At 42.3% G+C, this 20,165-nt stretch overlaps 1 protein-coding gene across 1 annotated transcript in view; it reads right to left on the bottom strand.

Annotated features, from left to right (window-relative positions):
* LTK (leukocyte receptor tyrosine kinase) overlaps positions 1–20,165 on the bottom strand; it is a 100,881-nt gene that overhangs the window by 26,363 nt on the left and 54,353 nt on the right. Inside the window, exons 5-13 of the mRNA XM_013127720.3 lie at positions 19,774–19,913; positions 17,715–17,852; positions 16,693–16,845; positions 15,569–15,669; positions 13,579–13,745; positions 8,398–8,492; positions 3,716–3,823; positions 1,619–1,796; positions 933–1,083 (exon numbers count right to left, since the gene is read on the bottom strand). Of these exons, the coding sequence (XP_012983174.3) occupies positions 933–1,083; positions 1,619–1,796; positions 3,716–3,823; positions 8,398–8,492; positions 13,579–13,745; positions 15,569–15,669; positions 16,693–16,845; positions 17,715–17,852; positions 19,774–19,913 (1,231 nt within the window). The remainder of the gene's footprint in view (positions 1–932; positions 1,084–1,618; positions 1,797–3,715; positions 3,824–8,397; positions 8,493–13,578; positions 13,746–15,568; positions 15,670–16,692; positions 16,846–17,714; positions 17,853–19,773; positions 19,914–20,165) is intronic.

Raw genomic sequence — 20,165 nt, forward strand, 5'->3', positions numbered from 1 at the left:
GAGAGGGAACTGCAGACATACAAATGTACGTTTTATTTAGATAGATACAAGTCTTGTACTGTTTAAAGTGAAGAAAGTCTGGGTTTAGAGTTTGATCCAGCATCTGGCTAAGACATCCTATGCCTTGGGCAGGGCAGATGGTAACTTTGAATGCCTACAAGAATACCATGTGTATCCCAAACCTCAGAAGTCTACCTGTGGGGAAAAGAGCAAACAATGTTCCAGGGCAGGGTCTGCAGATCACATTTCTGGAATGAGTCTGTACCAAAGGATTCATGCTGAAAAGAGGCCACTTTTGAGCAAAAGTGATATACAGACTTTAAAATCATTGAGTCTAGCATTAGAGGACTCACATATAAGCATTCACATCACAAATGCGAATTTCCATTTCTCATGAGTGGGTTTTTGTCATTACAAATTCAGGGGCCAGAAGATCCCCATTGGTTTCGACAGGCTTTAGATTCAGCCCCTATTCTCTAAGCTTACAGAGTATCAAACAGTGCAGCCACAACACGGCTGGATACTTCCACATGTAATAGTAAATTATCTGAAATCCTGGCAGACAGAAAGAAACCTAAGCTATGGAAAAATAAGAGAGGGAGCACACAACTCTTGCCTACTTTAAGCTCCATGCTTAAAATAAGCAGAAGAAAGCTGATGAAGAACTTATTTCAAACACCAGGAGCTTATAGCAAAGTTCCTGCGGGCTTCATATTTGTTTGCACATTTTGGGATTGTTTTTCTTTTCAGAGTTCTTTATATTTGTTTTGAGATTCTTTCTAACTTGGTTTATTGGTTCTTCCCAGTCTCCTGACTGAATTTCATTGCTGGATTCTAGGATTTCTATCTTTCATCACCAAACCCCAAGCCACCCACTGAATCTCATTGAATTGTAGCTGCAAACTGCCCACATGTGCTTGTGCAGCCCTCACCCCAGGGCAGGCATCCTCCCCCTGCTGCCCCACTAAGATGTACAGCAGCTCATCTTTCTCCAGCTGGAAGGTGGCTGAGATGAAGACCCCGTGGGACCTCTTATTGTGGTTTTTGGCTCCCTTCCCCCCAGCTGCTCCATAGGCAGAAATCCTGGAAGAAAAAGTAAATAGTTAAAGAGACAAATCTCACAGATCTCATCCCTAAAGCAATTCCATGTGCAAACTCTACCTATTCATTGCATCAACCATTGCATCAAAGTAGGCTCCCCTGTGGCAGCATCTCATGGTTATTCTTTGTGTGGTACTCATTCAACCAGGCTGCTCAAGAGGATAAACCAGCTCTACACCACTGCACTGGAGACAGAGACTTTAGAAGGAAATAGCATGAGCTGGTACAGCCAAATCTAGAAGACCAAGGTTTTGGGACTGAAACTATGGCAGCGCTTACACTTGACTGTATGCCCACAGTCACTTCTGTTTTCATCTCTTCTCAGCCACTGCTCCATGCTCCATGCTCCACAGTAGCTCAGACACAGATCCTTAACAGTTAGCAGTCCTATTTCTCTCTTACTTCACCGCCCCCTCCACCTACTCAGTACAGATGGTCCCACACTTACACTTGCTGAAATTCCACAAACAGGAGGTACTTAAATGTGGCTGCCTTGCTAGCACCCGGTGGTACTCACCTGTACCGGTTTGTGGCTGGCACTCTCCAGACTTGCACTCCCCGGAGCCTGCCCTCTTTCTCCACAGTCACTGACACATTGCTGTTCTTGTAAGCACTGTCACACTGAGCTTGAGTTGGCCCATGTGGACCACTGGCACCACATGTTGTGAACCACCAGAGGACAACAGATGTATCCCCTGTGACCAAAACAGCAAGAGTTGGGGCAGACGTGAACTTCCTTTTACTTCCCCGACATGTGCAATGTTGCACAGAACTACATAACTAAAGGACAAACATCATTGAAAAAAATACTGTTTCTGTTGATATCTTTCCTCAATGACACTTTGATGACAAAATTCACATTATTATTATTATTCTTCACAAAGAGCATTAATGATTTTCTATATAAAAAACAGAACAAGAGAAAGACCACATTGCAACAGTATGTGCTATCTACAGGGTTTTAAAACTCAGTATGTCCATTTAATCATGTGTTTATTATTATAATCATACAAAAAAGATGCTTAAATTTGCATTTACAATGTTGAGAACTTGAAAGTTGCTACATGCTAAAGTTAAATTTACCTGTTCAACTTTAGTTCAGTTTCCCTGTACTGCAACCCACCAAAATACCACCTTTAATTATATGATAAAAGAGCACTCATATTATTCTAGTCAGAGCACAGCTATTGCTCTGTATATAGTCACTGTTTACTTTTTCCTTTCTCACTCTATTTCCTGCACACTGTTCAATAAATCAGGGACTGCAGATAAGACTCAGCAATATGGGGGTAATAGGACAGGACTTCTGAGAAGAGATTAAGCCAAGTATTTCAGAGATATCAAATTTCTCTTCTCAGCACCAATAGAAAACAAGGAGATATTATTCAGCTTTCCAGATGAGAACTGAAGCATATACACAGAAATAAGGGTTGAAAACATCTGCTACTACATCTAGTGTCCATCTATGAAACACGGTGAAAATCTGAAGTGAGTTGTCTCAGGTTTGCACAAGAACCTTGTGCCAGCAGTACCATTGGAAGAGCCTTTTGCTACTTTCAGAAAGGGCTTTTCTCCTCTAAGCAAAATTTTTGCTGGCTTTCATTAAGCATTATTCTTTTGTATCTACAACAATGCAGCAGATGACCATGTCATCCATTTAATAATCCTTGCCCAAGACCCAAACATATCCATCTCATCCACTGAATGAGAAGAGGCCTAAGAATAAAACTTTCAATAATGCATCTAAAAACTGTATGATGCAGGACATGCACAAGGACAAGTAAGAATCAGAACTGTTTACAAGTTGAATATTTAAAATAGCAGTAAAAATCACATATATCTAAAATAAAAATCCTATTCTTCTTTAAATGTAAAGACAAGCAAAACTGTCCCCAGCAGATGTTAACATGTGAACAAGGCAGATGGATCACTGGGGTAATGGCAGAAGTCTGCCCCTTGAGCTAACAGGAAATGACAGAGGTACAGATTTGTCACATTTCAGGTGGACACAGCCTTCAGGAGGTGGTGCAGTCACACACAGGTATTTGTTAACAGCAAAGCAGTCTCAAGCACCACCTCCCCTCTTTGGGTCCCCTTTTAGATAGCTCCTCTATCAGTAAACTAGTCCCCAGTATCCCCTGTTCTACTAGTTTTTCATGCAGTCTTGCTCCCCAGATCCTCACTTACTTCCCCTCCTTGGATCTTCCTCCTTACACCCCTTTTCTCCACTTACTAGATTCAGCTTCACTACTCAAAAAGTCCCAGTAATCTCTCTCTATTCCGAGCTTTCTGTACTGGTCTGCACCTTTCATTCCTGAGATGGCTTTTGTGCACTCTGAATCTGAGTCATGCAACTTCTTGCTTTTATTTGAAGCATCTTTACTTAAAGATTCTACTTTTCTTTAATGAGGTCCTGCTATTTAAGGTCTGGTGAGTTGGGCTCCAGAAAACTGCTATCCTATAGCCAAAGAGAGATTACCCAACATTGTCTCCACATCTTTGGAATGGATTATATTTAGTTGCTCTGTTGCTACAGGGCAGGTAGATCACACACAGAAGAAGGGAAGAGACACCTTTTGTAACTGAGACAGGTTTTCAGTACTGAATCATGTACCTGGGAGGGAGGGCTCTTCCAAGGGGTTCAGAAGATGTTCATCCAGGATACTAATCTCCCGTGGGTACTGCCGCTTCCCAGCAAAATGACTTGATTGTCTTTCTGTTTCTAGGATGGATAAGAGAGAAGGGACAATGGTAGAAGAGAGAAGTGGGAAGTTTGAAGATCATGTGAATGAAGCAAGGACAACAATTTAGTTAAAATAAGGAAATAACACCTGACACAGAAAAGATCTTTTAAACAACTGCAACTCTTTTGGGCCCACGTCTTAGGTTAGTTACTTGTATCTGTGCTCAAGGCAGTGGGTCTTCACATGAACACAAACTCCCCATGTTATCCCATGCAGACTCACTTGCAGGATAAGCTCCTTGGTCAACAAATTGCACTGCCTGTGATTACAAGAGACTTTAGGAAAAGCATAGTGTGGGAGAACAGATACCAGGTATTGATGTGCAAAGGAACAATTGTTTTTCATTCTGAACAGAGCCATGGTAAGTAAGTCCCTCATAGAGGAGAGACTTCAAAGCAGTTGCTGATCCAAAGCATCTGACCACATTGAGAACACCAAATAACCAAAGCAGTAATAAGTGAACCATTGCCTTTTAATCTGCATGCATCCTGTTTCAATAGTTAAATTACCCATTTTTATGTAGATCTTTGATTGGAAAATCGCCATAAGAAAAAGGAGAGACTTCCTTCCATTTTATGAGCCCTCGGTTAAGTTAATATTGAACATTTTTCACCAGTTGAAAAACATTACAAATATTTCAATTTGTTCCAGTTGTGAGAACAGCTGTTTGATGCTCTATTCAAAAGAGCCTCACTCAGTTCCAGCTGGACAATTATCTCTGCCGCAAAGCCACTGCTCTAAATAGCGATAATTAACACCCTTGTTAGCTGTGTCAGAAAGGCCAAATAACTAATTGAAGCATGGAGACCTTGCTGAGCTTTTACTCCCGAGAATATTCCCCCCAGGTCTGACTGAAAGCATATTGATGGATGGAAGTAAAAGAACGCTTTGTACTGACACACTCTGCTCATACTGAGACAGAGAACTTCAAATGGATGGAGTTGTCAAGCCAGCGAAAAATGAAATTAACCCAAAACAAATGAACTGGATCAGAGACAAGAAGGAAAACCGAATGAAAAAGACAATGTGTGGCCAGAAAAGATCCTTGGTCTCCCAAGACCTGCAGTGAATTAGGAACCCAAAGGTCATAACAGTTTCAGATACTCATAGACACACAAGAAATCTGGTTATGTTTGCCAGAGTGAAGGAATGTAAATCACCCGCTGAAACAGAGAGTCAGTCTGTGTGTCTGCATAGATTTTTTTTGCAGCATCCCAACTGTGTATCCTAAGGCAATGCCTCGTTTCCAAACAAACAATCCTTCCTCCTTCTCCAAACAGTCTCAAACCCTCACAAGCTGGAAGAAAGTTTCTCTCTTCCCTGTACCAGACAAGCTGCAGGCTGAGAATCACCCTGTGCACAGGAGCTGTTAACCCTTGGAAGGCTGATATTTTAGCCTTCAGACATGGATTTGCAGGGTGGAATTTTCTACAAACATGATGTAGCCCTGGGATCTAGGGGCTGGTGCTCTAGTTTATTTTAGCTTTCACTTGGTTCCTCTGACAGCCAACATGTTCACTGTAAGTGAATGGAAGGCAACAAGACTTAATTCATATTAAGTACCTATACTAAAAAAACAGGAAGAGCATAGGACTCCTTTCCCCAGGATTTAGCTAACGCCGCTGATTCCTACACTGAAAAGGGACAGAGGGAATTGTACAGGAGAAATGCAGGGCATCTTCTGCAGGCAAAGAGCTAAAGCAACTCACTCCTACTTCTTTGGGGCTGTAATGCAAAAAGATATAGTGGTCCTGTGGCTGGGATGAATTAGAGAAAGGTGCCCCACAGATCCTCAAGGTGTTCTCTCTCCTCAGAGATCCCAACTTACTGATGCAGATTTACGTATTCCTGGAAGCCTCTCCAGCCTGTCCTAAAGCATCAAAGAGAATGAGGGAGCTGCACCAGCTGCCCCTTCCCCATCCCTTTGGCTGATCTATTGCATTTCTAGTCAACACTTTCTTAAATCAGCAAAACGTGGCAGTGATGAGGCTTGAACCACCTCCCACCATTCACCTGAAGCAATGACACTGGCAGGTCAACAGAACCAGACTTTGCTGGGTCAGGGACTCCAAAGTCAAGAGCTAGAGATATGCTGCACAAAAGCTCTCTATGGACAGTCTTGACATTTATAAACCAGTCTTCTTGGAAACTGTGAGAAACGATGCACAGAACAAAAATGTAATTCCTAGGCCAGGGCTGTAGAGTGCACTTTGATAGGACCACAGACCTGTGATCGCAATTGGAACAAGATAATGCTCAGAGCACCAAAAAGTAATAGCCAGAGACCACATAAGCACTGAGGAGGACAACGGCCAGCACTCTGCCATTCCAGTCCATGTTTTCATATTTAGACACTCCGAATTCAGACCTCTTTGTATGAAAGCATTTAGTTAACTAAAATGATGAAATATCTTTATGCCTGTTCCCTGAAAGTTCTCACAACAAACCAGACCCATGTCATCACCTATAGCTGTGACATTGTCTTATACAAGGCGATTTGTATGAACCAGAAGATGGTTGCATCTCACCTTTTTCACAGGGAAAACATCTGCCAGTGCCCAGGAACAGCCATCTAAAGAACGGTCTGTTTGGTTTTTGTCCTTATTGATCTCTCTTGAGCTGTCCTCACTACCCATTTGTTCTCCTCCTAAATTTTACTGAATTATTCCTCTTGATTTTGAGGTATATGGAAAGCCTCACTTTCTCTCCCATCTTGCATACAGACAAGCAGTGCTTTCAGAGCCCGTACTGGGTTTTGTAAAGCAATTGAACTACAAGATTGAAATAGATGGAGAAAATAATATTTACATCCTAGCAAGCAGCAAATTCTTCCTTCCTGCCATACATCCTTCCTGCTGCCCTCATGCAAAGAATTCACTGTCTTGGATCTTAATTGGCTCCATCTCTGACATCTGAAACCTCTCCTTGCCAGGGAGAAATAATTTCATTACTGAACACACAGCAGAGCTGCTGGGCTTCTCTGCAACCTAACTGAATTAAAGTCATGGGAAGACAAATGCAAGGGGGTTGCTTTCAGAGGCGAGAAAACGTCAATTTGCAAAGAGGATTCAAGGAACAGTGGCAAGTGTAAGGCTTCCGAGAAACGTATTTCCTTCGTGATGTCTTCTGCATGAGTCACACGTCTCTGGGTCACTCCTTCAGATGGGGTGAGTGCCAGCTGCTCCTGGACATCACTGCAATTTACACTAATTGAAAATGAGGAGATACTTGGGCACTCTAATGGACAAGCTCTGGTAACATCGCTGCAGTGGCATTTACTCCCCATCTATTTGCCAAAGGATACATCCCTACACCAGAGACAGCAAAATGTGGGTGAACTGGAGACTGTATTTGCTCTCATGGGGGGCAGTAAACTCCAGCAGCTGGGTGGCAAAAGAGCATCTGGAATCCCCCCTTCAGGTTCCTCAAAAGATTTTCAAAAAGAGAAGGTTAGCTTGGGGACCAGGGAATGACAAATGACATTGCCATCAAGGAACATCTCTTGCTTTTAATTTTAAATGAAAATGTGCATGCTCAGCATTTTATAGAAAGGTGGTTTCAGTGCCTAAAGAACAAAGGGACAGAAAACAGGAGATTAAATCAGGCAAAGGTAGGAGGGAAAGGGGGCTTTTGTTCATGAACTTGTAACACCTCTGTTTTGGCATAAGCCTTTCTTCACGTTGTGTACAGCTAGCTCCTGCAGACATGTTACTACTCTAAATGCTGAACACTGAGTGTAGGACACATGAAGTGTGGCACGGGACCACTGATGCACATTTTATCTACAACAGGAGTCACAATTCGAGTGCTGAATATCCTCCAGTTCCTTTACAACAACAGAAGTCTTTTCTCCAGGGACAAGAATAAGGCTGTCTCTAAATATTTGCAAACAGTTCAAGTATCCAACCTCTTTACACTTGTCTGCTAAGAAAATGCAACTCCTGCTTCAGGCTTCTGAAGGTAGCACTGTCTCCATTATTCAGTGGAATATACTGCTGTCTGTTGCATTCACAGTAACAAAGTAAATGGAAGCACATCTGATATACACCTGGCAGTGACAGTTGAGGTACCACCTTGCAAAGTAAAACAAACAGGGCAATAATCTAAACTTTACTGTCAGAGAGTCACTTTATTCCTTCATTGTATTCCTTTCCTCCACTAAAATACAGGGTGACTTTCTCCTTTGATTTCAACAAATTCCCTTCAGCTATCAATTGCCAGGGCACATAGGTCAGCAGGGACTGCTGAAGAACACTGTGATGTAATCCTTCCACTTTGGGGCTAAGGAATAAGTCTAGTGCTTCTTGCCAAGACACACAGACAGGTCTCAAGTCTGTGATACAGGATATCCCAGATTAAAGAAAAAACAGCACTAGGACACTGACACTGTAAAATTGTCTCTACTTGCAATCTTCAGTAGGTCTGAGATAAAACGGCATTGTGCTGTAAAAGGTACCACAAGGGGAGAGCAGAGTGTGTGTGTCCTGGATCTGTGGGGTGCTAATTACACTACCTGAATTCTTTAAGGGATTCTGCAATACTTGTGGCTCACCGTCAGTGAAGCAGTCCAGTCCAAATGTAATGTTGTCGATAGCAATGTCAGCTTGGGAATTCCAGCCCCAGGTTGCCAGGAGTTCCAGTTGAAACCTTTGCATTAAGACAGAAGTTTTAGAGAAAATACACAAAATGGGCAGGTAAAACAAAGGCAACTAAAAAGACAATGTTCCCTTATCTTTCCACCCCCAAAGAGACAGGCAGAAAAGAAAAATGAGAACAACAATATTCAAATAGACAGGAATCTGGGGCCTGATCATAACTCAAAACAGAGACATGAGTTTATTTCAGCTGAAGGTGAGGGCATGTTAAATTTCAGTCATAACTCTCTGAAGTGCTGGCTTCCTGGGCTCTCTCATCATTTCCCACCATGACCAGCTGTTTAGCTATTTATCTAGGTCTGCCATGTCCCATATGCACTGCCATGTTCTGAATTCATAAGGAAGAAAGAAAATGGGCTGAAAGATCTCCTTCTAATGGATAGGACTGAATTGTTTTTCATTAGATTTCAGAAATAAACAGATGACTGATGTCCAGTCCATTTAGAGCTTATTAAAAGCATATGGAGAGGACCTCTACTGTTGTCATTGGGGAAGTTCAATGATGATTTATGAGAGATCAAGCACTGACCTGCCCAACACATTAATCATTCAGCCTAGGAACACACTTATCCCAGATTAGTGACAATAAAGTACGTGAGCGTATTACACCCACCTGCCAAATGTTGGTACATATCCACAGTTAATATAATGTTGCATAGCTGCATGAAGGTCTTTAGAGATAAGATACTTTTACCAAAACTCAAGAATGGCTGTTTGTGTTAAATTAAAGCATTCACTCCTACAGGATCTGAGCACCCTGAGAGAAAGTATGGGTGCAGCAAATGCGAAGTTAGGGTCTTTTGAATTACCATTCTCTTAGTTATGGGGTTTGCAGGGGAATTTGCCATTAGATCCCCTTTGTATAGAAACCTGCCTCTTTATTAGCAAGTTTAGCACTACTGCATTTTCAGACTTGTACAGAAGTCCATTGGCACTAGACAGTGATTCCCCCAGCCACTCGATGGAAGAGAAAGTCATAGCATGCTGAGCCCAGGACTAGGGTACTTCTAGCACCCACAGGCATAGATACAACACCACAGCCTACCCCTGCCTCAAAGTACACATATGGAAGTATACCCTCTGTCAGGTGAATCTGCTGCATCTGGTCCATAGAGTCAGAGCAGGAGAGAGTCCATGGCACTGTTCTACTAGGTAGACTTCTGCTCCAGCCAAGTACAAGTGGGATCCTGGGGAATAACCCCCTCCCTCCAGTGCAAAGATTAGACATCTCATAGGCTCTGAGCTCTGTATGCCTCCCCTTCTTCATGACTTCAGAAAAAGGGGAGGAATTTGCCTTTTGAACCCTTCAGTATTAGCCAGATGGGTTTTCAGTGTTCCTGTTCATTGAGCTTATTTTGCTGACTCCAGCATACTACACCCTCCAGCTCTGATGTCTGGTCTTCTGCCCATCTGATTTTCTTCTGATAACAGCTGTTTTTCCATGTGTGTGTGAACCAAGTGAGTGAATTTGCAGTTTTCCAAGTAGCTCAATGCCCAGCTGGGAGACTGCTCAGCAAACTGTGTAGTTTGTCTTCCTTCTCTCCCAAGAAACAAATTAAACTAGAGGAAGCTGTTGCTAAAAACTAGTTGTATATCCCATCCATGGCTGCCTACTTATGGCTGCATTAAGACATTCATGTCCTGCTATAGCAATTATTTGTCTTGCAATTCATATCTACCCCTTCTCTTTGTGTGATCACAGAATCATAGAATCATAGAATAGTTAGGGTTGGAAAGGTCTTTAAGATCATCCAGTTCCAACCCCCTGCCATGGGCAGGGACACCTCACACTAAACCATGGCACCCAAGGCTTCATCCAGCCTGGTCTTGAACACTGCCACGGATGGAGCATTCACTGCCTCCCTGGGCAACCCATTCCAGTGCCTCACCACCCTCACAGTAAAGAATTTCTTCCTTATATCCAATCTAAACTTCCCCTGTTTAAGTTTCAACCCATTACCCCTTGTCCTATCACTACAGTCCTTAATGAATAGTCGCTCCCCAGCATCCCTGTAGGCCCCCTTCAGATACTGGAAGGCTGCTATGAGGTCTCCACACAGCCTTCTCTTCTCCAGGCTGAACAGCCCCAACTTTCTCAGCCTGTCTTCATATGGGAGGTGCTTCAGTCCCTGATCATCCTTGTGGCCTCCTCTGGACTTGTTCCAACAGTTCCATGTCCTTTTTATGTTGAGGACACCAGAACTGCACACAATGCTCCAGCTGAGGTCTCATGAGAGCAGGGTAGAGGGGCAGGATCACCTCCTTTGATCTACTGGTCACGCTTCTTTTGATGCAGCCCAAGATACGATTGGCTTTCTGGGCTGTAAGTGCACACTGATCTACCCTCTCATATCCACTTTGCTGCTGGCTATCATCTCTTTAAGGAATGAAGGAAAAATGTAGCTCTTTCATTTAGCAAGAGAAGGACAGGTGTCTCCTGAAGATTCAGGATATGGGAAAATGACATGCTAGCCCAAACTCTGTGCTAAAAAATTCCCTAAGCACAGCATTGCTGGAGTTTGCGTTACCAAGGAAAGCTGCCAGCACCCACAAATAGACAGAAAAGTCATTCATGAAGGTTTATACCAAACTGTACACCATACAGTCAAAATGTTTTCCCAGTGCTGAGGATGAGACAATGCCGGGATTTATCATTTTGACCATGCTTGAAAATGCCAACAACTTTTTAAGTGTTCTGTGCTACCAGGTATTGGAAGTGGGATCTGAATTTTGTGAGGAAGAGTCACACAGCAGGAATGACCATTTTTCCCATTTGAATGAGAATCTATTCAAATTTTAGGAAAAAAAAATCCTAGAAAATTTTAAATCCCCAACTATTCCATGCCTTATATTTTGTTTGTTTGTTTTAAATCCCACAGTCTCCTCTTCCCTGCATATCTTCAATTCTAGGACTAAATGGTACTTTCCATGGCAATGCTGTATGAATTGTGCCAGGTCCTGCTTCAGCTCCATGAAGCAAGGATTGCCTTTCCAAATTAATGAATACACTTTTTGAAGAGGTTGTGGAGCTCCCTGGAAACTTTACAGCAGGGGAGCTTGGACTTGGTGTGGGGGGGGGGGGTTTGGGGCTGGCATCTATGGAGAGAATCAGAAGGGTACAATGTTTTCACAAATGAGAGAAGAGAGATCATGTATAGGAACAAGGAAGAAAGGCTCTGAATGCTCACAGAAGCTGGTGAGATAGGACAGAAGGAGCAGAGCATGGAAGGAACAAGGCAAGAGGCCTGGGATGAAGCCCTTGTCCTGGGAGCACAAGGACCAGGGTTTCCTCAGTTGGAGCAAATAGCTACAACATCTTCCCACAAACCATGTGTTCCTTCTGTTTCTGTTCAGATCAGTGCAGCAAATGACAACTAATGACTTCTGTTAGCCACTTGGCCAGCTCAGATAGCACAGGTCTGCTTGCTAGGTTGTACAGTTCCAGCCTTATCCACAGTGATTGTTACTGTTGTGCCAAATCAGTTTTAAATTTGTTTGAAAATAGCATAAAGAAAGGTTACGTGAAGTGAAACAAGAGAGAACTACTTGAAACAGACTGTCATAACACATGCATGGCCTACCTATATCTTTCATATTGTCTAAGTGCTCAACTCTTTCAAACATTACAGTATTTGAATATCAGCTGATTTTTCCATGCAATGCTGGCTAGTGCTCACTAAAGACTCCTGCTGTCCAGTCTCTCCTGCCACAGAAGATCCATTTTGCTTCAGAACTGAGTGCTGATCCATAAATGAGAGGTTTCAGGGAAGAAGCATAAGGGAATGTTTATCAGAGGAGGCAGAAGCTCTTAAATACTCTGAAAAGCCCCTAGGACTCTGCTGTGGTTACACCCACGCGAAGTGCCTGGGGAAAAGAACAACTCTGGACAATTGCTTTACTTTATATATGCAAAACTAAATAGATGCTAATCCACAGGGCTCCAAACTGTGTCAGAAAAGAATAAGAAATACACTGCCAGCATGCAGACCTATCCTATCCTAAAGGAATTATTCATGGCAAAGGTGTGCATTGTGAACATATGATAATTCTGAGAATCATGAAAGAGAGCAGTACAACATTCTGAGTTTTACTGCTGCTTGGGTCTGAATTGTTATCACTTCCAGATCCAAACCTTTTAGTCTTTTACACAAAGATGCAGAGAATATTTGAAGTTAAAAGGAATCCCCTTCACACCTAATCCATGAAGTTTTGAGGCGTTCTTTATTGCCAGTATTAGGTAGATATTTTTCCATTTGTAATATTCACTATATAGGCTTTGAGATGTGTTTGTCGTGTCATGTGAAACAGGTTTCCTGAGAAAGGTGAAACAAAAATGGATTGGAGCAATTCAAAAATCACTTGTGTTGGGCAAAGTAACCATCTGCTAACACCAGCCACATGGCTTGAGATTGAATAACACTGCGTGAGGGAGGAGAAATATCTGCTTAAAATTAAATTGGGTTGAAATTCTTCAAATCTTCGATATCTGACTTCATTTGTAAACCAACGTCATGCTGTATTTACACATCTAAAACCTTGACAATTTTAGTGCAAGGCTGATTTGGGCATCAGTCTTTCCTGTGAATGTGATGTGGCAATGAATGATCTCCAGCTGCCTAGAATGCACTGGTATAGGTCCTAGACTAGACAGCTGCATTGGCTAAACTGTGGGTTTACCACTCATTTGACTCACATGGCTGGTTTTACTGTGTGAGTACAAAGTGCAGCTATGCTACTATAGCTGTTTCTCTACCAGGAGCACTTTGTCACTGTGAGAATACTGCCTTTCTCAGACTGGCAACACGTTTCTAGTCCAGACACTTGCTATTCCATATACGTAAGCACTGTTTGAGGCTGCATGGGAGTGCAGAAACACAGTGTGAACTTGTGCAGAGCTAGGCTGTGTACAGGCACAAAGATATGCCTGTATGGGAGAATACTTCATCAGCAAGCAGAATTGCAGTACTACTGTGGGGGCTTTTTTAGTAGAAATGACCCGGGAAGAAGGCAAGAAGGTGATGCTTCACAACAAAGACAATAACAATTTACTAACTGGATGTTGCTGGTAGAACTCTTACCGATTCTGAAGCACTGGCATTGGTAAGGTGATGAGAAACCAGTGGTCACTCCAACTCCCTGCCCTTTCCCACATGGGCAAGATGACTGGAGCTCCCTTTATCTCTTCCCTGACAGAGAAGGAGATGGTACCATTGTAGATGCCAAAAACATGCACTGAGAATTGGATCTGTAATAGAGGAAGAAGAGGAAAAGAAAGGTATCCTGTGATAAAGGAAAGTTACTAACTTCTCTCTCCCTGGGGATTTGAGACACCAAACCTTTGATCCTGGGTCAAATTGTTTAATCAGGCACACCACTCAGACCCTCATTGCTTGTGTATGGCTCATCACTGTTCTAGCACAGAATTTTCTTGGTGGGGACCCTGACTGACACTCCTGTCGGGCAGCTGTTCTCCAACCACTGACAACAATATCCATGGCCTCAGACACCATCTCAGTGAAAGAGCTTTGATTTCTTTGTTTTCTCCTTCAGGAAAAGAAGGTAATAAAGCAGAAGAACACAGGGTTAAACTTAAGAAATGCTTTATCACTAAACGCTTCCACTAGAGAGGTTACTGCAGAAAACCAACACTAACTGCATTTCTCTTTGGTGTTCTCACCCACGAATGGGCCTGAACCACAGCTTTAATCTTTAGATTTGAAAAGAGGATTGCCACTGTGACCACCCAGGCTAATGTGTTGCATCCAGGCCCTATATAAGTGTTCTCCATGGAAGAACTGCCCTGCCTCAAATGCCCTTGAAATGAGGAATTAGGCTATCTCTAGAGGCAGAAAACCTCAATCCATATACTTGTTCCAAGTTTGGAATGTAGCACCCACATGACAGGTAAGCAACCAGCCCAAAGAATATCTTGAAGCAGGGTTCTTTCCTCTTTCTTTGGAGCAACCACTTCAACTTGGCAACTTCAGAGCAAGAGGGAAATGCTATTTCCACCACTGTTTTGAGCACTCAGCTTCTCTTTATATTGCAGAGAGAACCAGCAGGAAAGGGAGTGCACTCGTGCAAGTGCTGCAAGGAACAAGCATGGGAATTTCCTTGCTGCTGAAAGGTGGATCCAAATCCTTGCCAGTGGAGGAGAGAAGGGGTCCAGATCTTCTGTGACCTGTACACCATAACCAGCAGTTACTGCTTCTCCTCTTCCTGGGTTTGTGAACCTAGCTTCAAACACATTCTATTTTGTTGGAACTACCCAGCCACCCTGACCTGGATTTATAAATAAACACAAGTGTTGAAGTTACGTTTTTGGCACGTGCACTGTATTTCTCTTGCCAGTTCTAATTAGGAAGCATTAAAGCTTTCTCTTTTCCCCTAGCAGGGCTGGACTCCAGCTCAAACTTGCAGCTTAATTTCCCTAAGTGTTATGAATATAACATTATTGAATATTTTTAATTACAGCATCTCCTAGCTCCACTTATTCTTTATAAAGGTTTGGGCTGAAGGCAGGTTATTTGAGTTTATTCATGCCAGGTTGCCCTCTCCTTTTGAAATTCCTGAAGAATGTGAACAGAAGTTTATAACCTTCATCTATTCCTGGAAAATGTAGTGCCTACTAACTTCACACTCCTGTTCTCAAGGAAACTGTTAAATTTGTTAACTCCTGAGAAAGTATAGCAGAACTTATGAAGAGAAGTCTCAGCAGTAGTTATATACTGAATGGCTCAACAGCTCAGACAGCCAACTCCCTTTTCTATGAACCAAGGCCTTGCCACACAATTCAGATGCTGGGTACCCTTCAGAGGAATAATTGGTACAGTTAGGCTGGGGAGCTCTCCATACTGAGGAGCTGATTTGGGACTTCTGCTTTCACTTACTGAGGATGCACCTCATGTCTCCTTACCAGTTTTCCACAAGTAGCTAGCTAGACAGTATAGCCAATTCTTCTGCTTTCCAGTGTTTTGTAGAGTGTGCAGAGGCACAGGTGATTGGGCTAACTGTGCAAACAGTGCCTACAGATTAACTTCACATAGGTGCTAACGCACAGTGATATACCTGGTAGTCTTCAGTGGCAATACTGGCTGGCAAGCTGGCACTGTAAGCCCTGGCCATACCACTTGTTTGATTGCTGTCTGCTCGCAGGTAGAGGAAGTGTCCTGTGAAAAAGGAATCAGAAAAGACAAGATGATGCTTTGCCCCTTTTTATACTCTCTTGAAATAATTTAACATCATTGTGCTGAGCCACAATGTAAGTATGAAGACAAGCACATCTTGAGAGTAGATTTGCTAGTGAGGATATAATAAATACTCTGGTAGATTTCAGTAGCACAGACGTCAACATCCCAAACCCTTTCCTGGAACATGACTGTATAAACCTCAGGCATCACACAAGTATCTTCCTACACAGGGGCTCACACCAATCTACTGTGAACTACTAATCAGCCCTAATTCTTACACCACAAGCATCAATGACTCTTGCAGAGACAAACACTGGGCTGTAAGAGCTTATTTGTAGTCTTTCCTCCCAGGGGCAGTTTATGCAAGCTCTCAAGAGACAAACAGAATACTCATATGGACATCTGTATTTTGACAGGGAGCTGTGAGGCAAGACTCATCTGTGCTAACTGATCTGACTTTCAACCTGACCATGTGAGGGACTGGCCTCCATCCTTCTTATTTACCAAGTTGACAGTTCTCGGAATTATCTGACTCTTTTTATGGTGGCATTCTGTGGCACAGAATTTGTATAATCACTTGGTCTTGGAATATGCTTACATGTGATGCTTTTCCTAACCCACTGGCAGTTCTGTTGGGCAATTTGCATTTTGTAATGCAGCAGCTACTGTGTTGCTGGTGAAGTATTCTACAATTGCATTGTTCATAAGAGGAAGGAAGGAAGAGGTATGCAGATAGAAAAGAGAATTAACTGTATATTTTTAAGGTGAAGGAGAATCCCAGTCTCCAATAGTTCTGTGTTAACTTTGTTGCAGAAATCATTTCGTATAAAATTTTGAATCATGTTCAAAAGTTAATTTTAGCTACATTTAAAGTCGTCATAGATAACACTGATGCTAAAAATTCATTTCACAATGATGCCAAAAAGTTCGAACCAATTTTAAGCCCCTAAGTTCGAGGCTATTGTATATACACACACACACAGAGAACTATGAAGAACCTACCAGCAGTGGCTTGTAAGGTAGATCCTACAAACGAGTCATCTTGAATCACTTCAGTAAAACCCCGAATAGACCAAGGAGATGCTGCAGTTTCATTCAGTGTCCAGCCACATGGACCCTCTTCAAAAGAGCAGTGTGAGCCCTCTGGGAGACTGTCTACAATGGTGAATAAGAAAAAGCAGGAAAACAGGAGAAACTTGATTATGGAAGAGCACAAACTTCAGCAAACATCAAAACTGGCTGTGGCTAAGCTACCCAACCTATACTATGAAGTCTTCAATGTCAAAATATTAGTAGGTGTCATTTGTTTATTTCCAGAGTCACCATCAGAAAGCAAACACTTTGCTTCTGAAGATACTTGAGATTTTGCAGTTCTGTCCTGCAATAGATACTGTGTAAAACTGCAGCTCCCACAATGTAAAGAACCATAAATCACTGCCATATATTTGGGAAGGCCTTGCTGCATATGAAACTTCAGCCACCATAAATTTTTCTGTGTTAACTTAAAGGAAGGCCAATCAGGCAGATTTCTGCCATTGTACTTACATCAAAGCTAAATGTTGCTTCTTAGCACCACATACAATGAGTCAGGGGTTTTCTCCATCATGATGTGCAAGAACTCTGAACAGGGATCTTGGAGGAACAGATTTAATACTATGCTGGTGGCTGGCACTAGAAAGATGATCAGCAGCTTCCACTGAAGAAAGGTTCAGACCTTGGGTCCAGAAGGAATTTCTCCCCAGCTGCAGACATGTAAATAAGGTTTTGCTTTTCTCTGCAGTAGCAGCAACTACACATGCAGGTCATTGAGCTCCTTACTGCAGCATTTAAAAATCCAAGCCAAACAATCCAAATTCATTTTATCCTATATAGGGTAATTTTTCAAAGTGAATCTTGGTATCCAATTAATGTAAATAGGCAAAGTTAATTAAAGGAGGCAAAATACTGAATTAATCTAGAGATTTCATTCTAAATTTCTTCTAAAGGAAGGAGGCTTCCCACGAGGTGCCATGCCCCATACTCACCACACCTCACTCCTTCCCGTTCTTTGGCAGGGCAATCACTGATGAATTCACAGATTTGTAGGTGGCTGACACAGCCTCCAGGAAGGCAGGGAAAGGTGGAGACTTTGTCATCTATAGAATGATCTTGGCTTTTTTTATCTAAAGGAAAAAGATAAAGAAGACCAGAGATGCATTGGCATAAATTTGTGACCCTTTACATGTATCAGCCTTCATATGAAGGACCTCAGACAGCATTCTTTGGGTGATAAACAATACTCACTTCTGCTCTTTACCATGTAGGTTTCTATCCCAGCATGATATTCCTGTAGGTCACCTCAGCTCTCCCGGAGCCCAAATTTATTGCTCCTTTCTCCTGCACTGTCTTCTGCTGTGTTTGTGCTATCTTTAGATAACCACTATTCTTTTTTGGGGGGGTGTTTGTGTGTGTTGGTTGTTTTGGTTTTGATGGGGTTTTATTGTTATGAAGGACCTTGCAGTTTCCTAGCATGATGTGCTCTTCAGTTCTACACATATCACTATGCTCCTGCCAGGCAGCTGTGGTATGCTGCATGACACTGCTGCTGGAAGCAGAGATACGCATTTAGCTCCAGTCAAGACAGACACATCTCTATTCCCTATTAAGATTCAAGCTTAACTAACATTTGTGCTGCTGACACATTTCTGCACCAGCCCATGAATATAGCTGCTTCTCCAACAAGCTGGGCTCACTATGCAGAGCTTTAATCATGCATCCTAGCCAGTCTAGTCAGCTATTAGGAGCAAAGGACTGATTTTACAAGTACACAGTGATGAGGCTGAACACAATTTGAAGTCTGATATTTCCCAAAAGCATGACTCAATGCTCCCAGCCTGTCCTGTGGATGTGAATGAGCATGGGTCTGTTATGGACCTGCAGGTTTGCAACTTCTGGACCCGCTTCCCTTTAGCAGACCTCTGCAAGAAGTTCCACTGGGATTATTGCTGCTCTGGAAAACATGCAAAAGTAGTCTGAAGTAGTATTTCTTCATGGCACTGTATTGCATGCATCAGCCTATTTAGGGGCTGGGTGTTTAGCATAGTGCTTCAGACCATACACATCCCCTCAAGACTCCATGACTGTCAAAACCCCATTAGATTAAAAATGTAATATAAAGGTTAATGACTGCAATAAAATTAAAACTCTAAGATGATCAAACCCAGTTTCACGATAGATTATGAAACAGCTCTGTGAAACCCATATACTTTTTTTCATTTGAAGCCTTTTACATTACGTTCCAAGCTATTTCTACAGTGTCTGCAAACCAGGCAATAGCATTACATTAAGACATGAAAACCAGGAAGTGAAGATGATTATGTCTCCAACCTGCAGGGCTGCCTGTGTCGACAGACTCTTGTACTTCCAAGAAGCTTAAATGACATTAGCAAGGTTCTGCACAGCTATTGAGGATCATTTGCACGGCACACACAACAGGACTGTAAATGCCAGGCAAAACTGAGGATTTCTGAGCTGAGGGATCAGTCCTTGGGAGGAAACATTTACATTCCAATTATTTTCATTTTAGACAGAAGTTCTGGCTGTAGCAAAGAGACTCCATGCAGAGCAGATGAATGCTTCTTTTCCTTATAGGTTTGAAAGATTGAGCTCCAGTATGGAAAAGGCTTTTGGTGACATATGGTATCTTTTGGTTTTGTTTATTTAATAAAGAAATGTTAATGTTAAAACAATCTAGCAAAGACATTTTTCCATCCCTGATGCTGGATGCAACATAAACCCTGTTGTTTTCTCATACAAAGATGAAGCAAAGAAAAGCTGAAAAGCAGAGATGATCACTTTTAAATCACTTCTGTGATTCTGAGCTTCAGCCTTGCTTTTGGAGCAAGTATATATGCATGCACACACATAAAACATGCAAATGTGACCCTTGACAGGTATGCATCGCCAGAAATGCCAATGGAGACTCAGCTTTCATATAAAACACAACTGATCAAGTCCCAGATCACATTCTTCAATTTTGGTGAGGATGCTGTTCTCTTTTCTGATTGTATTTGGTTATCCAAACCTGACTGTATTGCAACATACCATGAAAGCAGTTCCTGAGTTGCAAGGAGCCCACGGCCAATACTCCAACCTCTTGTGCTCCACAGTTTGAATACAGCAAGGTGATTTCAAAAGGTCTTTCTATACGGCCAATCTGGGCCATCAGGTATTTCCATTTCATCCTAGAAGACCACAAAGAGCTATCAGACATACACACAGCACACTGGAATCCATGGAATCACTAGCATAAAGATTGTGCAGTTTACCAAATAGCAGTAACAGTACCCACATGGGGAATAGACTGGTGAATGTAAATTCCAGCATAACAAAAAGATGTTAATATAAACCAAGTGAAGTTCAGCCTAACAAGTTCATTTCAGTTATCTTTGCTGCAGATCCTATCACAAATGATGAAAAGGTGCAACTATTCCAAA

This window comes from Melopsittacus undulatus, chromosome 4 (assembly GCF_012275295.1).
Source record: "Melopsittacus undulatus isolate bMelUnd1 chromosome 4, bMelUnd1.mat.Z, whole genome shotgun sequence".
In the NCBI taxonomy this organism is placed as follows: domain Eukaryota; kingdom Metazoa; phylum Chordata; class Aves; order Psittaciformes; family Psittaculidae; genus Melopsittacus; species Melopsittacus undulatus.